Source organism: Aspergillus stella-maris (assembly GCF_047715825.1).
Source record: "Aspergillus stella-maris strain CBS 113639 unplaced genomic scaffold BDV14scaffold_6, whole genome shotgun sequence".
NCBI classification, from domain to species: Eukaryota; Fungi; Ascomycota; class Eurotiomycetes; order Eurotiales; family Aspergillaceae; genus Aspergillus; species Aspergillus stella-maris.
This window is the reverse complement of record NW_027396800.1, coordinates 500,611-519,191: the sequence shown is the minus strand read 5'-3', so window position 1 is coordinate 519,191 and position 18,581 is coordinate 500,611. Positions and strand designations below refer to the sequence as shown.

The following is an 18,581-nucleotide window of genomic DNA, read 5'->3' as shown; positions in this document are numbered from 1 at the left end:
ATATTTATATAACTACAGCTACGTAGCGGTCCAGGATAGAACGGGTATTCCGTGACATGGCATGGTCAGGACGGGACGCGTCCCAGGACTCGAGCTCGTGGCTGTCGTTGACTGGTAAATATTGGTTCCTAGGTACGACACTTTACTCAAGTTCGGGTATTGTCAATGGTCTCAATAACTTAAAGGAGTAGTCTCAGTATAAATTAATCTTCCTTGTAGATTAGTATAATCTGATAATATAACAGTTCGCAGCCTCTATACAGAAGCCGCAGATTATATACAAACATTAGAGCAGAACGTCGTGGTGCTCGTGACAAGCATATATACAGTAGGTAGGTAGTGATGGTAGTGATCACACCATAGCTCTTTTCACAACCCAACAAACAACAATCAAGACAGCCAAAGCGATCCAAAAGCAAAAGCAAGATCAAAAGCTAATATAAGCAGAAATCGAAGGATGTGAAACACCAAACACCTGCATCCGGGGATATATAGGGTAGTCTTTCCTTTCCGATGTAGACCAGTCCGTGTAAAATGTATGTGCGAGCGAATGAAGATGAATAAAGCGAATGGCGAAAAATGTAAAAGGTATAGTGGTGAATGAAGAAGGTCATTGATCCAAATGGGTAGATCAAATCAAAGAAGCAAAGAGAAAGCGAGTGGGGTATTAGATGCAAGGTAACCAGTGGTCAATTAGTTCTGGCCAAGGAGGTTCTTGAACACATTGCGTTCAGTCAGAATCTCAGATTGGAGACGACGAGTTTCGCGGAGGGCTTCGTCACTGTTGAATTATTAGCATTGCACTCATTTTTACTGGACCTTATTTCTGGTTAGGGTAACTTACCGAGCAGACTGCAACTCAGCCACATCAATCTGGGCACGGTTCATGCGGCTGACGACCTCGCCCATCTCGCGGTCCGCCTCACGGAGCAGCTTCTCCAATTCCTTGACGCGCTGGTCGAGCGTCTCGGACTTTACAGCCTGCGTCAACGGAATGCCCTCGCCGGAAGTGGTCATATCGAGTTTAGGCGAGCGGGTGATAAAGGGTGTGCTGGGCGGGATAGGCGACAGAGCAGCCGGGCTACGCGAGCCGTTCTTCATGCGCAGAAGCTGAGCATTATGACTCTCCTGCAATTGACGGACTTCGTCTTCGTGGCGGGAGATCTCGTCGTCTGCGTGCTGTTGCGCGGCAAGGAGAGCATCCTCCATGTCCTTGAGACGGTTCTGCATCCCGTTGATGCGGACTGTGGAGATTTGCTGGTCCTGCTCACCCTTGCCAATTGCGTCGGCGAGGCGTTTGCGAAGGGCGGTGTTGGTGGCAAGTTGTCGCCGGACGTGCAGGGCTAGCATATCTGTTCTGTTGACGGACTCGGTGAGCTCGCTTGATTCGCCTGCTGGCGAGTGCGCGACGCTAGCTTCCGCTTGTTCGCGGTCTGCTTGGAGTTGTTGGTAAGCGGACTCGAGGGATGACGAAGTGGCGACGACTTCGGCGAAGGCGTTTTGGGCGTCATCTTCGAGGTCAGCGGGGACGGCGATGTCGTGCTCTTGAAGGAGGATGCGGAGAGAGGCGGTCTCTTGCTCTGCACGGTCGAGATCCATCTTCAGACCCGCTAGACCTTTTTCGCACTGCCATTTCTGGTCGAGGGCGTCCTCGGCACGGGTGCGAAGGTGGTTAACTTCGTCACGCAGGGTTCGCACCTCGCGCTCGTAGCCCAGTTTGCGTGGAGAGCCAGCCTCCTGCGCGCGGGCGAGTTCCATCTCCATGACGCGAATGCGCTTCTCTGCCTGGCGGGCCTCGTGGGCCTGCCGCTCGAGCAGGCGCTTTAGAGCGCCGTGAAGAGCATCACGCTGGGCCTCGGCACCTTCCACCCGATCCGCCAGGGATTCTTGGGTGGGAGCACGGTCCTTGCCTGATACCGAGTTCGAGCGGGATAGTGACCCAGACCGAGAGGTGTTCTTGGGTGGCATGCGAGCCAACGAGTTGGACCGGGATAACCCAAATCCACTGTGTCTCTTCATAGGAGCATCCTCCTCGGCAATAGAAGCGAATCGTCCTCCTTGCAATTGAGAAAGAGCTGCGTTCTCAATCTTCAGTGCTTCGATTTCCTCCTTCAACCGCTGCGCTTCAGCCGGGTCACCGAGTGGTTTTCCTTCCTTGAGCAGGTCCCGTTCAGTACGGAGCTGCTCGAGTTCGACTCGCATAGCAGTCAGAAGGTCCTCGAAGTTATCCTTGATCTGGCGCTCTTCGGCCAACTTGCGACGAGTACTGTCTAGTGCACTTTCAAGCTCGCGAGCTTTCGAGGACAGATCGGAGATCTCTACTCGTTCACGTCGAAGCTACAGCCCGTTAGTTCTGGACGTTGGTATATACGTGGTTGAACCTACCTGAGTAACCTGAGCTTCTAAAATCTGGACATGCGATTCAGACGCTGTTCGTCGAGTACGCTCCTCCTGAAGCTTCTGGCCAATATCAACCCTAAGCTGAGCGCGCTCCTGCTCTGCAGCGCGCTTATACTTTTCTATATCTTCAATACGGCCACCCGATTCATAGGCATACCGAATCGAGCTAGACCCTGAATCTGAGAAGTAATCACTGGTGCGCCGGTTAGGGTGCTCAGATGGCATTTCAGACTGCAGCCTCTCCACTAAATCTTCCAATTCCATCTCCCTCCGTATCGACCCCGCCAGTTCAGAGCTAATTTCACGCAATTCATTCTCCAGCTCCGCCACCAGGGCGGATGGTGCCGATTCTAGAATACCGCCGCTACTGAGTGAGCCATTGCGCACGGGGTAGTGGCCATTGGCTCTGCCTGAGGGGTCGAACGGGACGGAGGTGGAAGGTGTGATGGAGAAAGAGGTACTAGGTATTGATGGAGGCATTGGTGATGGCAGCGGTGATCGACCACCGTCAGATATTTCTGTGCTTGAAGACTCTCCGCCAGGGGAGGTAGCTGCTCTCCACCCAAAGAAGGAGCTGATTTTGTTTCCAGGTGTTTTCGGTTGCCGGGGGTCGTTTACAGGTGTTGACATGCTCCGGGCACTGGCATCGATGTGTAATGGGGGCGGGCGGTTTGCAGGTGGGTGCAAGGCCATAGTCGTGGCGCGTTTGTAGTGGTTCGGAGGAGGAGAGGGAAGGACGGGGATGAACGGTTCGCTAACAAGACGGCTGTGCACTGGGGTCCCATTCGTAAATTGTGATTTGTATAGATCGGTTATATCGTCGTCGCTGTCGTCACTGTCCCCGTCGAGGTTTGCAGAGGACGCGGAGGTGTCTATGCGGAGAGGTGTCTTGAGAGGACTTCCCTGGGGAAACCTGGAGAAGAGAGACGAACGCACGGGGTTAGTCCTGCAGCGTCCGAAGAAAGCGACGAACATGCGACGTCCCTAGAGGCACGAGGGGGGAGTGGCAGGGAGAGGGATGAACAGGAGGGGAAGAGGTAAGAAGGAGGAGGGGAGTGATGTACAGGGTGGTGGTAGGTCCAGGGGGTGGAGAGGGAAGGGGAAGGGAAGTATCTAGGGCTATCTTCATCTTGTTCTTGTACATACCTGTCTATAGTTCTGCGAGCAAAGAGCGACGGGTCCCCACGCACCGAAGCGGAGTTTGATACGGGGGAGAGGCTATTCGCAACAGAGCTGCCCCGAGAGTGAGGTTGGGAGCGGTAGGACAAAGAACGAGGCGGCGGCGGGAAATCAGGTAGGGAGTGGTTTGAATAAAGAGAAGAAGAGGAAGAAGAGACGGACTGCCCAGAGCGGCGAGACGACTGGTTCGGGAACACAGGAGAAGCCGTGGACGGCAGCGGTTTCCTGCGCACGAGAGCAGGGTCGTTCTTGGGAGAGGGAGGAGGATGGTTGGCGACAGTAGTGGCTTCAGGTAGATGGGGATGATAGGCGCCCGTTGCGACAGTGGCAGAAGCTCGGGCGCCAGGCGGCGGCGGAGAGATCCAGCCAGGGGCCATGATTAGTTGAAACGAAATTTAGTCGCAATATCCAAAGCGACAAAAATAAGACGCGGTGATAATCATAGGAGAGGGAACGGAAATGGAAAGGATGCGAAGGGATGGACGGCGAGAGAGTTTGGTCGCCAAACCCTGAGGACGCGGCGCTAGACTATCATGCAAGAAAAGAGCAGCGGGCGAGGATAAGGAGAAAAAAGGGCGGCGGCATCGAATGAGAGGTGAGGACCGGACAAGGTGATGGTCAATGGGCTTTGGATCGACAGACCCTCATTGCGACGCGCCGACGACAAAGAGCGTAAGCGGCAGGGCCAAGTGGGTTGAGTAGCGAGATGAGCAGCGGAGACTGGCTGAAAGCAGTAACAGTCGAGTCAAGACGGCAGATAAGTGAAGCAGAGGCCAAGTGCTAAGGATAAGCCGCGTGGAAGCGAAGGGCCGAAGAGATCAGACTCAGAGAGAGAGTCAGGAGGAGACTGAGACGGAGATTCAGGGGGAGAGCTGGAGATGGACTGGATGGAGACTGGAGAGACAATTGGTGGGTCTAACTTAATCGGAGTATGGACATTTATGAATGAGATGACAACTTGAGTTTACAATCGAACAACTACAGAGACAGAGAATCAGAGCATATATAACAAGCTACACAATGTTTGCTACTCCCTGTCTACTCTATATTCATGTAACTGAAGAATATCCAAGATATTAACCAGCGCTTAGCTGCAGAAGACACCAGACTAGAGCGCAAGGGCCAAGCCAGCAAGAGCACGATCCAGCGAACATCCCCCACCGCCAATCCTCAGGGGTAAATCCATCCCTGCCTTGACCACTGACCATTGACTGTAACTTCTGTAAGTGTCCACGGTTCATTCCTTCAGTCTAGAGTCTAGAAAGCAGACTCGTGCTCTTCAAGCCCTCGACTCGACCTGAAACAACCATTCGTCAAAAGTGGGCAGTGGCTGAACTACTGCAATATGGCTGGCATAGATCCACCCGTCGCACAGCAGCAGCAAACAAAAGTCAATAGCTTCGCGCCCTGCCCTGTGAGAGGTTATAAATATCCTGCTATTGGCAGATCTATTTATATTTCTGCAAGGCTGCTCGATACTATCTTATATCAATATCGTATGATGCTATAGTGGTTTGTCGTTTGTTTGAAACTGCTTGCGACTCGACTCGGAGTCATCTACCTAGTCCAGGTAGTCCAGGTACTCCTTGCTGGGCGAGTCTGGATCATTAGCCTAGTAGCGAGCTAGACGGCTCAAGCCTCATGCAGGAACTCGATTGAACCCACACCAGCTCTTCATCTCTCATTTTTGAGCTCGACAACTGACAACTAACTGCAGTTGATATATCAATTACGGGGAAATAAGCAGCACCGGTTGCGCATGAACTTCAGTTGGAGTAAGACTGTAAGGTGCAAATAGAGTTGCTCACATTCTTGATCCTTCTCGTATTGCTCATTCTTCATGAACTGATGTTCGTCCTGCTTATGTTATTAGCATTTAACATTCTGATCCTTGCATTCTTCAGATCTAGCCGGCTACAGAATATTCTTGGTTGGTTTGAAGTTGAACTTTGAAGGAAAAGGAGAAATCATCAATCATAACTATCGCTAGACCACGCTATCTAATCGAATCTCTTATCATACGCCAGAGTTCAATCGAACTCTATATACCCGACAACCATGGCTCCAAGCTATACCATACCATATCAACACCACATTAAACATAACCATGACCATGAACATAAACCATATACATCAATTAGTCCCTTAGTAGGGAATAAAGTCAAACCGCATTCGATCTAATACTGTTAGCTTATGCTCATTTCACGATATAGAAAAGAAGAATGGAACATACCTAAGAACCGATTCCAGCTCTCGTCGTCTAATTGGTGAGCCCAGTATTGCTCGAGGAACCTCAAGGACTGCAGTACGTTCGGCACCCGGATTGTATCGTGCAGTTTCGAGAGGAGTTCCCGCACGCGAGCCCGGTCCTCGCCTTGTGCTTCGCAGCCCGCGATGAATAACGGCGTCGTGAGCATAGTCCATGGACTGAGACCCGGAGACGGCCCGATTTTTTCTGAGCATTCGATGATCTTCTTGACGGACCGCTGCACCGCTGGTGATGTGGCAGGCGTCCGTCGCAGCCGGCGCTCGATCTGGATCAGTGCGCTGTGCTGGAAGGCCTCATTGCAGAGGGTAAATCGCACTATGTGGTCATTTGATAGGCCCTCCACGACCCCCGGGTAGAACACAGGTGGTGATCGCGCTCCCTCGTCGATGAGTTCGTGAAGTGACGACTCCAACGTCGTAACCTCCGCGTCATCGGCTGGTTGATCTGGAGGTGTCTGCCAGGATGCAGCCCCGATGCCGCGGAATACAGTGGACAGGCTCACCGTGAAGCCCCAGTAGTCATCAAGGTAATCTGGTGTATCCGGATTCTGAGGAAGAGCCTTTGCTATGGTCTGGCAGTTGATCCCGCCAATGGGTGGGCCGTTCCCCGTCAACGCTGTCAGGGATACAATCGACCGATACCACCGATCTGCGTACCTCCGGAACCCTTCCTTTGAATCTGCAGACACTCCTTCTTTCTCCCTTGAAGCAATCATCAGCGCATGTGCACCCTCGATATGAGCCCGCCATGAATTCGGCTGGATCGCGCCGGAGTGGATCTCTGCAAGACAAAGTGTACGAGCTGTTGCAAGCAGCGCATCTGACCCCTTCGTCCCTGGACTTTGGAGCTCCTTCTGGAAGTGTTCGAGACTCATCACCATGAACCGCGCGATGTCCGGTGCCGACTTGACGTTCTCTGATTGATTGTGCAGCGCTTGAATGTGAATTGCTGATAGTGCCATCGTTGCATATAGTAACGATGGCGTCTGTAGAGCCATGGGCACAAGCATGCGGCAGATCTCCTGCTGCATGCCCGAGTGACAGGCTGTGATCTGAGAAGCATCGCTGAGGAAGTGGTGAAGGAGGGACTTTTGATTCGAGGTGAGGGAGGAGAACGGGTCGACGGATTTAGGGAGTGTGATTGTTGTCGTTGTTTTCGTGGGGGAGGGAGTCGGCTCGGTAGGCGATGATGAACCGGCGGTTGTATAGATGAACTCTCCGGGAGAGTATTCTGCAAGGAAATCCATTATTAGAATGTATCTAACTTGTACAATCTCGTGATAAATCTCACCTAACTTCTGCATGCACGATCCAAATCGAGATCTCGAGAAAGCTCGACCACCCCACTGCAGCTGCATCGCATAGCGGCACTGCGTGCCCGCCGATTGGCACCGGCCACAAGTAGGACGCTCTTCATCACATTTTTGTCGTCGTGACTTGCACCGCTTGCAGCCGCCAAATGATCGTGACATTAGGATGGACTTGAGTCGGATTCTGCGTTACCAGGAGAGGTCTCTCGAGGGTCTGGCGAGGGTCTGGGCGTGCGTGATTTTTTTCTCCCCGCTTCTGGGGTGCCGCGGCGGTCTCCCCCTTCACAGGCTAGGACAGAAAGACAGTGATTCGAATTTCAGGATCGTTACCGACAGACGACAAGAAGGGAATAGATTGGTGATATATTGGGGAAGACGAAAGGAGGGCGGGGGAATGGTCTTTGCGTCGTGGATTCGTGGGCTCGTGGCGGCGTTGAGTGGCAATCATCCGCGATAAGCTGCTGAACCATGGGCGATCTGTATAGCGGCGATCACCGATCCACCGCTATTCCCGCGTCTTGCCATTGCCAATTGCAGGGCCAATTTTTTGGCGGCTAATTCGTTTTCTGTGCATTAGTGCCTGGTGTCGAAACTTGATTGTTTGATTGCTTGGTGTGAGGGACAGATCACCGCCCCGGTCTTTTTAATACCTCACGTCGTGTCGCTTGGCGTTTCACCTCAGATCCGACGTCTACTATAGTATTTAGACTGCATACTCTGTGGTAAGTTCAAGATGCTGAGATGGTTGATATTGACAATGTAGAAAAACACGCTGCGAGATGGTTACAATAACTAGCACGAACGATGGTATACCCAATCCTTATCCGACAGAGGAAGAGAATGTACAGGCGATCAATCATCAAAGGTATAGCGGAGCCACTCTCCTACCGCACGCAGACTCTCCCATCGTACCGACTCATCCTTGTCGGCCATCAGCTCCATCACCCTCGTCTTCAATCCTAGCTTCTCCAACTGTCCACGTCGCTCCGGTAGTTCCTTGACCAGGTGCCCGACGTCATTACAGGCAATGGCAAGCACTTGCTTGTCCGTCTCCCAGCTTTTAGAGATAATCTCGGCAAGCTTCTTGGGAAGAGCGCCGTTGGACTCGTCGAGAATGCGACGAGCATTCTCTTTCCAGAACGTAGGATTCCGGTGAGGTGGTGACCACCGTAGATGGCCAGACTGCAGCTCTGCGGCGTACTGGTCGAATGTTGTTTGGGTCTTGGTGTATTCGTCGAGGGTCTCCGACAAGTAGGCCAGATCTTCAAGGAGATCGGGGTCTGTCAGGTGCCGACCGGAGAGGTTTGAAAGGAGAGCAGGAAGGCGGACAAACACCGCAGCCGGCAGCAGGCTAGTACGGTTTGTGGAGAGGAGGTTCTTAAGAGTCGCAAGGAGCAGACGTGTGGTCTTTTCTTTGGGAGACAACCGAAGGAGATGGGAGTAAAGCTGAAGAATTTCATGGTCCCTAGTACGGATCAGTAATGCGAACATGATGTCATGTAGGGATACTCACGCTTGCAAGTCATCACCGATGAGGCTGCCCTCAAAGCTGAGTTGCCAGAGGACTAAAAGAACTCGGTATAAGAGCTGTAGACCGACTCCTCCCGCAATCGTTCCTGCGTCGGCGCCTCTGGAGCTGCCGGCCAGAGTGCTAGAGGTACTGCCATCTTTAGCCCCCGCAGCGGCGCGCAGGATCTCTATCAAAGGATCCACCGTTTCCTTGCGTTGCGCCCAGAAGATCTGACGTGCTCTGGATGTACGGAGTAATGTCGACAGACCCTGGACTCCAATGTCCTGGAGTCCGCTATCTTGGTTCTGCGTCAGACTAGACAGGTAGCTGTAGAGCTGCGGAAGTGCTTCCTCATCTTGCGGTGTCGACTTCGAAGTAGATGTAAGGCTCGTCGAGACTAGGTTGGTCAAGAAGGTAGAAGTGAGTAGCGGAATCGGGTCTTCGGCATTCGTGGAATGGCGGAGCAGAGGAAGGAATGGCTTGTATGGTTGAGGGTGGGTGATCAAGGCGGACGACAGAGAGGGAGCGTCTAACAAAAGAAGCTTGTTAGTGGTTTGTTCTGTCATTCGAGCTTAAAATAAAGAGTACTTACCGTTGATGAGGTCTGCTGCCAGCACCAGAATATACTGGACAATATCGCTTCGTCTCGCCGCCGACTCAAGGACACTCTTCCCGCCCGAGCCTCCTGCCAGCAGGTTCACATATCCTGGAACATCCCCATCGATCGTCTGACGTCGCTGTTCCTTGCGAACTTTGTCCACGGCTTTGATCTTTTTCAAGTGGTCATCTGTGATGTTGCCAGCTCGGACAGCTCCCTCCCACGGTATGGGACGAGCTCGGATGTTGTTTTGGAGAGAGCTGAGGTAGGTGGGAGGCTCCAGTGAAGCGGCCGACATGATTTCGGCGAGTTGATGAACCTGCCAGGAGGTTTATCGCAAAAGTAGAAGCTCGGGAGAGGCGGGGTTGGCAGAAGTAGTCGCGGGGGAGAGCTGTGTATGTATGCACTGCAGCGGACAGGTTCCAGGTTGACGTCCAGCAGACCGAATTGGGGAAGACCGCCGCCAAGCCCCGTTCTAGTAACTCCCGCGCTCGTCCAGTCCACGCAATCAGGCCCCGACTTCATAAACCACCTGTCAACCTGGGATTATTACCTGCTGTATTCACTTCTCCTCACTCTTCACGCTTTGCTTCTTTTCATGGATTTTTCTTCTGAACCAGTCCCTCGTTCCATCGTGCTTCTGTCTGCGATTGACGCAACCAGTCCGGGACACGGCCGCCTCCCGAACTCATAGTAACGCAGGCAGCCTCATATCGACTTTGTTGACTACCACCGTACGAGCGTCCACGCAAGCCGATTTGGGCCAGTTGGCCTTCCGATAAACCATACCTTCCCTCGTTCGCATTTGTCTGGGACACGGACGCGATGTCGCAAAACAAGTGGAAAGTCGGCTCTTTCATGCAGCAGGCCCTCGCGGGTGTCGAGTCGCGATTGGATTCTATGCTCACCGAAGAGGAAGATCAAAAGAGACAACAGACGAAGCAGACCAGTTTGAGGCCAACATCCGGCGATCAGTCAGGTAGTATGTTGGTCGGTACTCCAAGTCTTATCTCAATTGCTTACATTCTCTAGACATTTCGCGCAGTTCGTCCAATGCTCGCAAAAATGACCGACTCCAAGAGCGCCTCGCTCGGGCCATGGTCAAGCAAAGCGCACAGAGCAACACCGACTCCTCTCCAATTACCAGCCCCGTCCCGAGCAACGGCGCGCGCTCAAGTATGGACATTGAGTCCAGCCTCGGCTCTCCTCCCAAAGATATAACCTCGCCTCCGGATAGTAGATCAGGCACACCAGCGGTAGCGCTTTCGAGAACGAGCCTTGACTCCTCGGCCTCGCCGCGCGTTTCAACTGATGTGGCGGCGCTGGGTACTAGCGAAAAAGATACATCGGCCTCTGCCCCGATTTCTGAGCCTGCCGCTTCGGAGACCGATGCGGCACCGAACACCGCCGAGTCTCTCACGGAGAATGATAACACTCCTTCGAATGATGCCGATACCTCCGAAGGGCTTCCGCGAGCTGAGAAAGCCGGTCCTGACTCTGAATTACAAGAGGAGATACATGGCTACATCGAGCGCATTGACGCTCTGCAGTCGAAATTGAAGTACCTAGCTCAGGAAGCTGCAGAGTCTGCACGAAAGGCAGCTGTCTCAGCTGAGCCTGGGAGTACCGATAAACAGCTCCGAGAAAAAGATGAGCGGATTGCGCTTCTACTTGAAGAAGGTCAGAAACTCTCCAAGACTGAAATGGACCATAGGCTAGTCATCAAAAAACTCCGGCAGCAACTAGCGGAAAACTCAAAACAGCAGGCCGAGTCGAAGAAGAAAAATGAACGATTAGAGAAGGATTTGGCCAACGCTGAGGCCAGGGCGAAACGAGCAGAGGCAGCTGAGAAGAGAACAGCTGGATCACTTTCCGCTCAAACGAAGACGGCTCGAGATCTAGAAACAGTAACAGCCGAGCGGGATGCTTTGAGTCAAACAGTACAAGAGATGAAGGGCCAGCTATCACGAGCCAACTCGCGGGCTGATGCGGCGGAAGGAAAGGCCAACTCAGAGGCCTTGGAGCGGGAGAAGCAGCGTGCTAACCAGCTGGAGGAGGAACTCTCGAGCGCCAAGATTGAGCGTGAGATTAGCGAGGAGAAATTGAGAAGGGAGATAACGGATCTCAAGCAGAACATTGAGCAGGAGAAAGAAAAAGCCAGGACCTTAGAGGCTGAATTGAAGCGGGAGCAATCTATCTTGGAAGGCAAGATGGAAGCTTTGCGATCAAGGGCAGAGGAAGCGTCGTCTGGTGCTGGCGGGGATATACAGGCCAAGCTCCTACGACAGATCGAGACTCTACAGACTCAATACGCCGCTGCTAGCGAAAACTGGCAGGCGCTCGAAGGCTCTTTGCTTTCGCGACTTGCAAATGTCGAAAAGGAACGGGATGAAGTCGCGCGGCGAGAGGGAGAGGCGCGGCGGAAGATTCGCGAGGTGGTAAGTATACTGTTTCAGAATTTTCTCTTCAAAGTACTAACAGGGTACAGAATCTCAAGGTGAAGCGCATCGAGGAGGAGCTTGAGAACGCCCAGGAAGAGCAGCGTGACCTCTCTAACAAGGTAGAGGCACGTTCGGAAGAGCTGCAAAAGGCAGAGCAGAGGCTCAAAAAGGCCGTGGACGAACTCACCACGGCACAACATGAAGCTGCCGACCAAAGGGCCATACTTGAGGCAACCTGGACACAAAAACTCGAGGACGAGCGAGCCAAGTGGCGCGAGCAAGCTATGCGCCCTATGAACCCCCTCCGACGCAACGAGTCACCAGTCTCCTTTCATCGACCTAGCAACTTGGAGGCGCTCTCTGACTACCGGCCGACAAGCCGTCGCTCATCCGCTATACCGGGAGCATCTCCTGACATAGGCACTCCCCCACGCCAAAACTCCTTTCCTGCCTCAGCCTCTCAGTCGGTACTGTCACCTATACTTTCAGGTACTGGATCAATACCACCAGTCCCAGAAACACCCAATCTGCTGGAACCCGATGAGTTCTTCACCGGCTCAGGGACACCGTCTGCCTTTGGCGGCGCCGCAACTCACTCGCGTGGTATCAACGACATCATCTCTGAATCTACTGTTGGCGCCGGTCCTTCGGTCCAGCTTGTCGAGCGAATGAGCGCTGCTGTCCGTCGATTGGAAAGCGAACGAGCCGCGACCAACGATGAACTGGCGCGCATTACTGCCCAACGTGACGAGGCAAGGCAACAAGTCGTCGACCTGATGCGTGAAGTTGAAGAGAAGCGAGCATCTGATACACAGGTGCAGGAGCTACAGGAGAAGCTGGATGAGCTGGACAGGCGGTATGAGACGACGCTTGAGATGCTTGGCGAGAAGAGCGAGCAGGTCGAGGAGCTACAGGCCGACATTGCGGATCTCAAGAAGATCTACCGCGAGTTGGTGGATAGTACGATGAAGTGAGCTAGCCGAGCTTCATCTTAGTATATGTATGTCGCATAGCCATGTATATAGATAGACAGCATTTATAGAAGTCTCAATCCCTCCATGGTTCATTCTTCCTAGTCAATATGGAGTGGGTATCTCAAGTGTTCGTCACCTGCCATATTGCATTCTGACAACTGCACGTCCAATTCATTTCCAACTTAGATTTACATGTCAATGCCCTCCCTCTCTGCAGCCTGCAAAATATAACTCCGCACCTAAATTACCCAGTTAGCCGCGACCACAAGACTACCTCCACCAACCAACAAACCCTAATATGCGTGTACATACCTTCGAATCAGGCGCCAAATCAATCGCCAACCTCCCACCCCCATCCTCCTTATCCGCCTCAGCCCCCACCTTCAACAGCGCAAGAGCCGCATCGCCATGGCCCTCCGAAACAGCATGATGTAGCGCCGTAAGCCCATCACCATCCGTAGCATTAACAGGGCTGCGCCCTTCCTTAAGCAGGATCTGAATGATTGGCGTAGACCCAATAGCTGCTGCGCGGTGGAGCGGCAGTTGGCCGCGCTTGTCCTTCACGCGCGCGGTGCAGCCGTTTGCTAGTAATGTGCGGACCGTGGATATATTGCCCTTGGATGTTGCAAAGTGCAGGGCGTTTTGGCCTGTCACGCTCTTAGTATTCACATCCGCGCCTTTTCTGAGAAGCAGGTCGATTATGGGGTCTCCTTCGGCGTTTTTGAGGCTTGATGCTATCATTAGGGGAGTCCAGTTTGAGCCGTCCTGGTGATGTTAGATTGAGGTGTTTCCCAAGACTTAAGGGTAAAGACCATATCTGGGCTGAGAGACGTACCTCGACATCTGGATCAAAGTTTTTGGTTGCTATGAGGAGCTCGACGATCTCGAGGCGGTTGTATGCCACTGCCCAGTGGATGGGGAGACGGTCATCGTCGTCTTTTGTTGTTGCTAGTTTTGGGTTTGCCTTTTCATTACCAAGTAGTGTTTGCGTTAGATGACACTGAGTCTATCAGTAGTATGTGTATGTAGGTGGGCATACATTCAATAGAGACTCAGCTACAGTAACTGTGCGCTTGTTAGCGGATATATAGAGCGCGGTCATAGTGGGGGTAACAAACGTTTTCCCTCTCGGGCAGCCTCGTGGAGAGGAAACTTCGCATCGGAAGAAGCCATATTTACAGTGAACGTGTAAATTAGGAATCAGAGATGATGGTGTGTTGTATGATGATGATGACGAGGAGTATGGAAAGTGGTAGAGTGCTGCGGCATATGATTCCTGATTGATGCCTTGAGGCCCCAGGCACCAACGTCCGAAGCTAAGAAACTTCCGACGTTCTTGATCTCGACATTGCAACCAGCAATTACCACCCCTCACCTATTCTCTATCTATCGCGCCCGAACACGTCCTATCTGACCTCATTCCGCGGACTTGGTGCCGCCACTGTCAAAGACCTCCACAGAATCACGAGAACGAATACAATCCGACACCTTCAAACATTTCACCGAGCTTAAGCTCATCCCAAGCTCCGCGGCCTACGAGGCCCTTGACTGACTCCTCACCAACACAATGGATGTGATTCCCTCGACGACCCCCGATGAGGCCGTGCGCAAGTCCGCGAAGAGGACTGCAGAGCTCTTCGGCCCCGAATACCTCATGGTCACACCCTCCGTCGCGAACGGATCGATTGGCGTCTCCTACCGCCGAAAGACAGAATACGAACACGTAAAGGAACTCCCTCCAGCCCTCGCCGAAAAGCAAGCGCAAGCCGTCGCCGCGCGCTCAAAGCGACCTAAGATCAGCGCAAAACCTCAAGGAGGACAAGGTGCCGGAGATGGAAGCGGCGCGTCGACGGCCCTTGTAAGGCGCGGAGGCCGTGCACCAGGTGCGGGAGGTGCTGCTGGCGAAGGCGAGAAACCAACGAGCTTGATACAGAGACCATCTGCTACGCGACAAGCGCCGCCAGAATGGCATGCGCCTTGGAAGTTGATGAGAGTCATCTCGGGCCACCTGGGGTGGGTGCGGAGTTTGGCCGTTGAACCGAACAACGAATGGTTTGCTAGTGGTGCTGGAGACCGAACAATCAAGATCTGGAATTTGGCGACTGGTGCGCTCCGACTTACACTTACGGGTCACATCTCGACGGTTCGCGGGCTGGCTGTTTCCCCGCGCCACCCGTACCTCTTCTCTTGCGGTGAGGACAAGATGGTCAAGTGCTGGGATTTGGAAACAAACAAGGTCATCCGCCACTACCACGGCCACCTCAGCGGTGTCTACACACTAGCCCTCCACCCACGCCTCGACCTCCTCGTAACAGGTGGTCGGGACGGTGTCGCCCGCGTCTGGGACATGCGAACCCGAAGCAACGTCCACGTCCTCTCCGGCCACACCGGCACAGTCGCAGACCTAACCTGCCAAGAAGCAGACCCACAAGTCATAACCGGCTCTCTCGACTCAACAGTCCGCCTCTGGGACCTGGCAGCAGGCAAAACAATGGGCGTGCTAACACATCACAAAAAGGGCGTCCGCGGCCTCGCGACGCACCCGCGCGAATTCACCTTCGCAACAGCAAGCACAGGCAGCATCAAGCAATGGAAATGCCCTGGCGGCGAATTCATGCAGAATTTCGAGGGCCACAATTCCGTCATCAACACGCTCTCCGTGAACGAAGACAATGTCCTCTTTTCGGGAGGCGACAACGGCTCCATGTCCTTCTGGGATTGGAAGACGGGATATAGGTTCCAGCATATTGATACGACTGCTCAGCCGGGTTCGCTGGAGGCCGAGGCGGGCATTATGGCGTCGACGTTTGATCGCACGGGACTCCGTCTTATTACGGGTGAGGCGGATAAGACGATTAAGATTTGGAAGCAGGATGATGAGGCTACGCCGGAGACGCACCCTGTTACTTGGGCGCCGACGCTGGGGAGGCAGAGATATTAGATTACTTGGTTTTTTTAATAAAAAGAATACCCTGCCATCGTCGGCCTTGAGGACCTGTGTGATGGTTTTTTATTCATGCACTTGGAGTTCAGCGTTATGGTTGTGTTTGTTCATAGTGGGAAGTATTTGAACTGGTAGATTAGGTTTCCGAATGGATGTATTATATGACCAGTTAAACTTCACTTATTCCAACAAGGGTATCATTCCATGCCATAAATTAGTATCTATCTAGTATACAATATACAGTATACAGTATCCTCTCATAGTATAATGCTAAACGCCAACGCAATGCTCCCTTCAAAGACAACCAATAGTCAAGTTAAGCCTCAAGCCTCAAGCCTCAATCAAGCCTCAATCCCAAGTCCCAACCCCTTAGCCTCAACATCATCCCGGAACGCAGCGCGCACATCCTCAGCCGCAACCCTGAGTCTAACCTTCCCGCTCCTATCACCCCTAGACGGAACAGCTGCACCACCTAACCCACCACGTCCAGAACTCGTCTCAAGCGCCAAAACGCCAGAGTTCATGAGTTCCATAGCTGCAAAACCGAGCGCTTGAACACGGGTTCCTGCACCATCGACGGACCCAAAACCGCCGGGGAGAAGGAAGTCTTTTATCCCTGCGCCTGCCGCGCCAGCGACGGCGACGGCTGCATCGGCGATACGCTTCGCTTCGTCAATGACGTCGCCGAATGTTGACTCGGTTATACCTGTTCTGCGTACACGAGCAAGTAGCGCGGCAAGGAAAAGCTTTGCGGAGAGAGGTAGGCAGCGGAGAGACTGTTGGAGTGGGGTAGACGTTGCTTCATTGATGGCCTGTTTGATTGTTGCGATTGTGACGCGGCCCGGTTGGCCTCCTTTGCGCGGCGTGCCTAGGGCCGAGGGTTTCTGAGGGCTGCGGAGAAGAGAAGCTTGTCTTGCTGCTACTGCTGCGGAGGCCGCAGCGGCCTTTTCTCTCCGGGCGGGTGTTTTGGAGGGCGTGGGCGGCATGGAATCGATGTCGTCTGCTTCGCCTTCTGCGTCGGGGTCTGCAGCTTCAGCAGCGAAACTGCTTTGCTCTGCGATTTCGACGGCTCGGCGGCAGATGTCTAGGGCTCGTCGGGCGTCACCGCTGACGGCGGCGACTTTGCGGGACGCGAACTGGATGGCGTCGGAGTCGACGATGTTACCGGGGACGCTTGCTAGTCGTGTGGTGATGATCTCCATGAGGTTGGTGTGGGTGTAGCCTGGGAATGTAATGCGGGTTAGGCCAAGACGGCTGGAGATTTTGTTGCTGAGTGTTCGCTCGGGGAGGTCCATGGTGTTTGCGACTGCTAGGACGATGAGGCGAGAGTGGCGGAGAGCTGGCCAGTTGAAGAAGTTGTACATGACTGATTGGTTCTTTGTGACCAGTTGATCTAGTTCGTCCATGAGAACGACGCAAGATACTCTTCGCGGTGATGGGTTGGAGAATTCTCGATCTAGAAGGTCGAGGGCGTGAGATGGTGATACTCGATCGCCCTTCAAGGCTTCCCAGAGCAAAGAGTATGATTGATGAGGGTCAGTAACTTTCATGCCGTTAATCTCCACGAAGATGAAATCGTCCATCTCCTCGGCGAGGACGGCGGAGTTCAACTGTGCGACAACCTCGCGGACTGTGGCTGTCTTTCCGGTTCCCGGGGTTCCAGAAATATAGATACAGGTACCGGTGCCTTCCATGATGGCGGCACTCAAATGGCTATACACCGTATCAAATTCGTTCTTTCGGCATGGAAGCGAGTCTGGCACAGTTGAAACATGGAGAAGATTTCGTGCCTGGCGATAGGGTGATGCAAAATGAGCAGGAGAGAGTACGCGGGTACCGAGAGGTGTAAATTCAAGAGGCTTCTTGACGATGATTCTGGCAATGTGGTCAGTCGCCATATCTAGCGCTAAGACGTTTTGAATCACCTTTTATTTGATGGGGTGGTCATCGCTTTTTGGCGTTTCGATTGGGGTGTGGCGTTTGCTATCTTTTGCCTCTTTCTAGGAGTAGTTGGTGCTTCGTCGACGGTGTCATTCGTCTCGACGTACTTGATCCTGTTAGATTGTCATACATCACGAGGGTTTTCAGACTCACTTCGGTATCAACTTGCTTCCGCTTCTTCGCCGCCTTCAAACCGTCCTTGATCATATCCACGAGCTCATGAATTTGGTCTTGCTTGTAGACATCTTCCCATACAAACTCCTCGGTATATCGGCCCTGAAGCTGGCTGACACCTCTGCGGCAAACAATGCACTTGTTGTACTCGGCCAAATCATCCTTCGCCTTTGGCCGAGCACCGTCCGGATACCGCGCAAAGAAAGCATCCTTGGACATCACCTGAGCTTTCCCATTGATAGAGGTCAGAGGGTTGACATTAAAGTCTGTTGTCAAGTATTGTTCATTTGGCAAAGCATCGGCTCTCCGCTTGTTCCTCGTCGATATGAATTCGTCCGGGGAAGCAAACCACATGATATTCGCAGACTTAATCGGTTCGTTACCTTCGTCATCATCCTCCTCGACAAACTCCGTGATAATCCCGATCCAGTTTTTCCCAGGTTCGGGAGATTTCAGCAGGATAATCTCGCCCACCTTGCACTCAAAGTCGCCCATCCGAGCCCCAAGTATGTTTCGCTGTGGTTGACGCGAGCGTCGCCGGGCCGACCTGGGTGTCTTCCTTCCATTTTCCGCAGTATTCTCGGGTTCGCCCGAGTCGCCCGCTTCGCTATCATATATCCACTCCCAAGGGAGGTCGTCATAGCCGAGTTCGTCGTCGGAGTCGTCGCGAATAATCCCTCCCTTGGTCATCCACTGTTCGGCGCGCTTCAGAGCATCGCGCTTGCGGGATTGCGATTTGGCATTCTCGCCTGCGATTTCGATCGCCATTTGTCTGGTGGAAGGGTTTGAAATCGATATCGGCAGACCCCAAGAAGCAATGGCCAGTCGGAGTCGACGTAACT

At 53.1% G+C, this 18,581-nt stretch overlaps 7 protein-coding genes across 7 annotated transcripts; 2 read left to right on the top strand and 5 right to left on the bottom strand.

Moving 5' to 3' along the window:
* Positions 1–210: 210 nt before the first annotated feature.
* BDV14DRAFT_166420 (uncharacterized protein) lies at positions 211–4,579 on the bottom strand. Its single transcript, XM_073767485.1, has 4 exons — positions 3,547–4,579; positions 2,386–3,313; positions 845–2,337; positions 211–781 (listed from the first exon to the last, which is right to left on the bottom strand). Exons 1-4 carry the CDS (start codon positions 3,954–3,956, stop codon positions 694–696), a joined length of 2,919 nt encoding a protein of 972 aa, XP_073632115.1. The 5' UTR covers positions 3,957–4,579; the 3' UTR covers positions 211–693.
* Positions 4,580–5,721: 1,142 nt separating this feature from the next.
* On the bottom strand, positions 5,722–7,844 carry BDV14DRAFT_118641 (Zn(II)2Cys6 transcription factor). The gene has a single exon (XM_073765837.1). It carries the CDS (start codon positions 7,317–7,319, stop codon positions 5,766–5,768), a length of 1,554 nt encoding a protein of 517 aa, XP_073632114.1. The 5' UTR covers positions 7,320–7,844; the 3' UTR covers positions 5,722–5,765.
* A 1-nt stretch (position 7,845) lies between these two features.
* Positions 7,846–9,706, bottom strand: BDV14DRAFT_118625 (H(+)-transporting V1 sector ATPase subunit H). The gene is made up of 3 exons (XM_073765835.1): positions 9,260–9,706; positions 8,671–9,196; positions 7,846–8,622 (listed from the first exon to the last, which is right to left on the bottom strand). Exons 1-3 carry the CDS (start codon positions 9,561–9,563, stop codon positions 8,010–8,012), a joined length of 1,443 nt encoding a protein of 480 aa, XP_073632113.1. The 5' UTR covers positions 9,564–9,706; the 3' UTR covers positions 7,846–8,009.
* Positions 9,707–9,940: 234 nt separating this feature from the next.
* Positions 9,941–12,815, top strand: BDV14DRAFT_118635 (M protein repeat protein). The gene is made up of 3 exons (XM_073765836.1): positions 9,941–10,247; positions 10,298–11,703; positions 11,754–12,815. Exons 1-3 carry the CDS (start codon positions 10,091–10,093, stop codon positions 12,678–12,680), a joined length of 2,490 nt encoding a protein of 829 aa, XP_073632112.1. The 5' UTR covers positions 9,941–10,090; the 3' UTR covers positions 12,681–12,815.
* BDV14DRAFT_118613 (ankyrin repeat domain-containing protein) lies at positions 12,775–13,910 on the bottom strand. Its single transcript, XM_073765834.1, has 4 exons — positions 13,799–13,910; positions 13,720–13,745; positions 13,516–13,644; positions 12,775–12,919 (listed from the first exon to the last, which is right to left on the bottom strand). The coding sequence occupies exons 1-4, from the start codon at positions 13,851–13,853 to the stop codon at positions 12,869–12,871; spliced, it is 261 nt and encodes an 86-aa protein (XP_073632111.1). The 5' UTR covers positions 13,854–13,910; the 3' UTR covers positions 12,775–12,868.
* A 121-nt stretch (positions 13,911–14,031) lies between these two features.
* On the top strand, positions 14,032–15,835 carry BDV14DRAFT_166409 (WD40 repeat domain-containing protein). The gene has a single exon (XM_073767484.1). The coding sequence runs from the start codon at positions 14,248–14,250 to the stop codon at positions 15,619–15,621; it is 1,374 nt and encodes a 457-aa protein (XP_073632110.1). The 5' UTR covers positions 14,032–14,247; the 3' UTR covers positions 15,622–15,835.
* Positions 15,818–18,567, bottom strand: BDV14DRAFT_166408 (origin recognition complex subunit 1). Its single transcript, XM_073767483.1, has 3 exons — positions 17,719–18,567; positions 17,550–17,671; positions 15,818–17,499 (listed from the first exon to the last, which is right to left on the bottom strand). The coding sequence occupies exons 1-3, from the start codon at positions 18,505–18,507 to the stop codon at positions 15,966–15,968; spliced, it is 2,445 nt and encodes an 814-aa protein (XP_073632109.1). The 5' UTR covers positions 18,508–18,567; the 3' UTR covers positions 15,818–15,965.
* Positions 18,568–18,581: the final 14 nt, after the last annotated feature.

Excerpts from the sequence above, each read along its gene's own strand:
- BDV14DRAFT_166420 (XM_073767485.1), bottom strand. The coding sequence starts at position 3,956 with ATGGCCCCTGGCTGGATCTCTCCGCCGCCGCCTGGCGCCCGAGCTTCT. Across the intron at positions 3,314-3,546 it reads GCTCGCAGAACTATAGACAG|GTTTCCCCAGGGAAGTCCTC; the intron begins GTATGTACAAGA and ends TCTCTTCTCCAG. Across the intron at positions 2,338-2,385 it reads TAGAAGCTCAGGTTACTCAG|CTTCGACGTGAACGAGTAGA; the intron begins GTAGGTTCAACC and ends AACGGGCTGTAG.
- BDV14DRAFT_118641 (XM_073765837.1), bottom strand. The coding sequence starts at position 7,319 with ATGTCACGATCATTTGGCGGCTGCAAGCGGTGCAAGTCACGACGACAA.
- BDV14DRAFT_118625 (XM_073765835.1), bottom strand. The coding sequence starts at position 9,563 with ATGTCGGCCGCTTCACTGGAGCCTCCCACCTACCTCAGCTCTCTCCAA. Across the intron at positions 9,197-9,259 it reads GGCAGCAGACCTCATCAACG|ACGCTCCCTCTCTGTCGTCC; the intron begins GTAAGTACTCTT and ends TTCTTTTGTTAG. Across the intron at positions 8,623-8,670 it reads ATCGGTGATGACTTGCAAGC|GGACCATGAAATTCTTCAGC; the intron begins GTGAGTATCCCT and ends GATCCGTACTAG.
- BDV14DRAFT_118635 (XM_073765836.1), top strand. The coding sequence starts at position 10,091 with ATGTCGCAAAACAAGTGGAAAGTCGGCTCTTTCATGCAGCAGGCCCTC. Across the intron at positions 10,248-10,297 it reads ATCCGGCGATCAGTCAGGTA|ACATTTCGCGCAGTTCGTCC; the intron begins GTATGTTGGTCG and ends TACATTCTCTAG. Across the intron at positions 11,704-11,753 it reads GGCGGAAGATTCGCGAGGTG|AATCTCAAGGTGAAGCGCAT; the intron begins GTAAGTATACTG and ends AACAGGGTACAG.
- BDV14DRAFT_118613 (XM_073765834.1), bottom strand. The coding sequence starts at position 13,853 with ATGGCTTCTTCCGATGCGAAGTTTCCTCTCCACGAGGCTGCCCGAGAG. Across the intron at positions 13,746-13,798 it reads GGCTGCCCGAGAGGGAAAAC|TTACTGTAGCTGAGTCTCTA; the intron begins GTTTGTTACCCC and ends ACAAGCGCACAG. Across the intron at positions 12,920-13,515 it reads ACTTTGATCCAGATGTCGAG|GTGCGGAGTTATATTTTGCA; the intron begins GTACGTCTCTCA and ends TGGGTAATTTAG.
- BDV14DRAFT_166409 (XM_073767484.1), top strand. The coding sequence starts at position 14,248 with ATGGATGTGATTCCCTCGACGACCCCCGATGAGGCCGTGCGCAAGTCC.
- BDV14DRAFT_166408 (XM_073767483.1), bottom strand. The coding sequence starts at position 18,507 with ATGGCGATCGAAATCGCAGGCGAGAATGCCAAATCGCAATCCCGCAAG. Across the intron at positions 17,672-17,718 it reads GGAAGCAAGTTGATACCGAA|TACGTCGAGACGAATGACAC; the intron begins GTGAGTCTGAAA and ends AACAGGATCAAG. Across the intron at positions 17,500-17,549 it reads ACCACCCCATCAAATAAAAG|AATCATCGTCAAGAAGCCTC; the intron begins GTGATTCAAAAC and ends CCACATTGCCAG.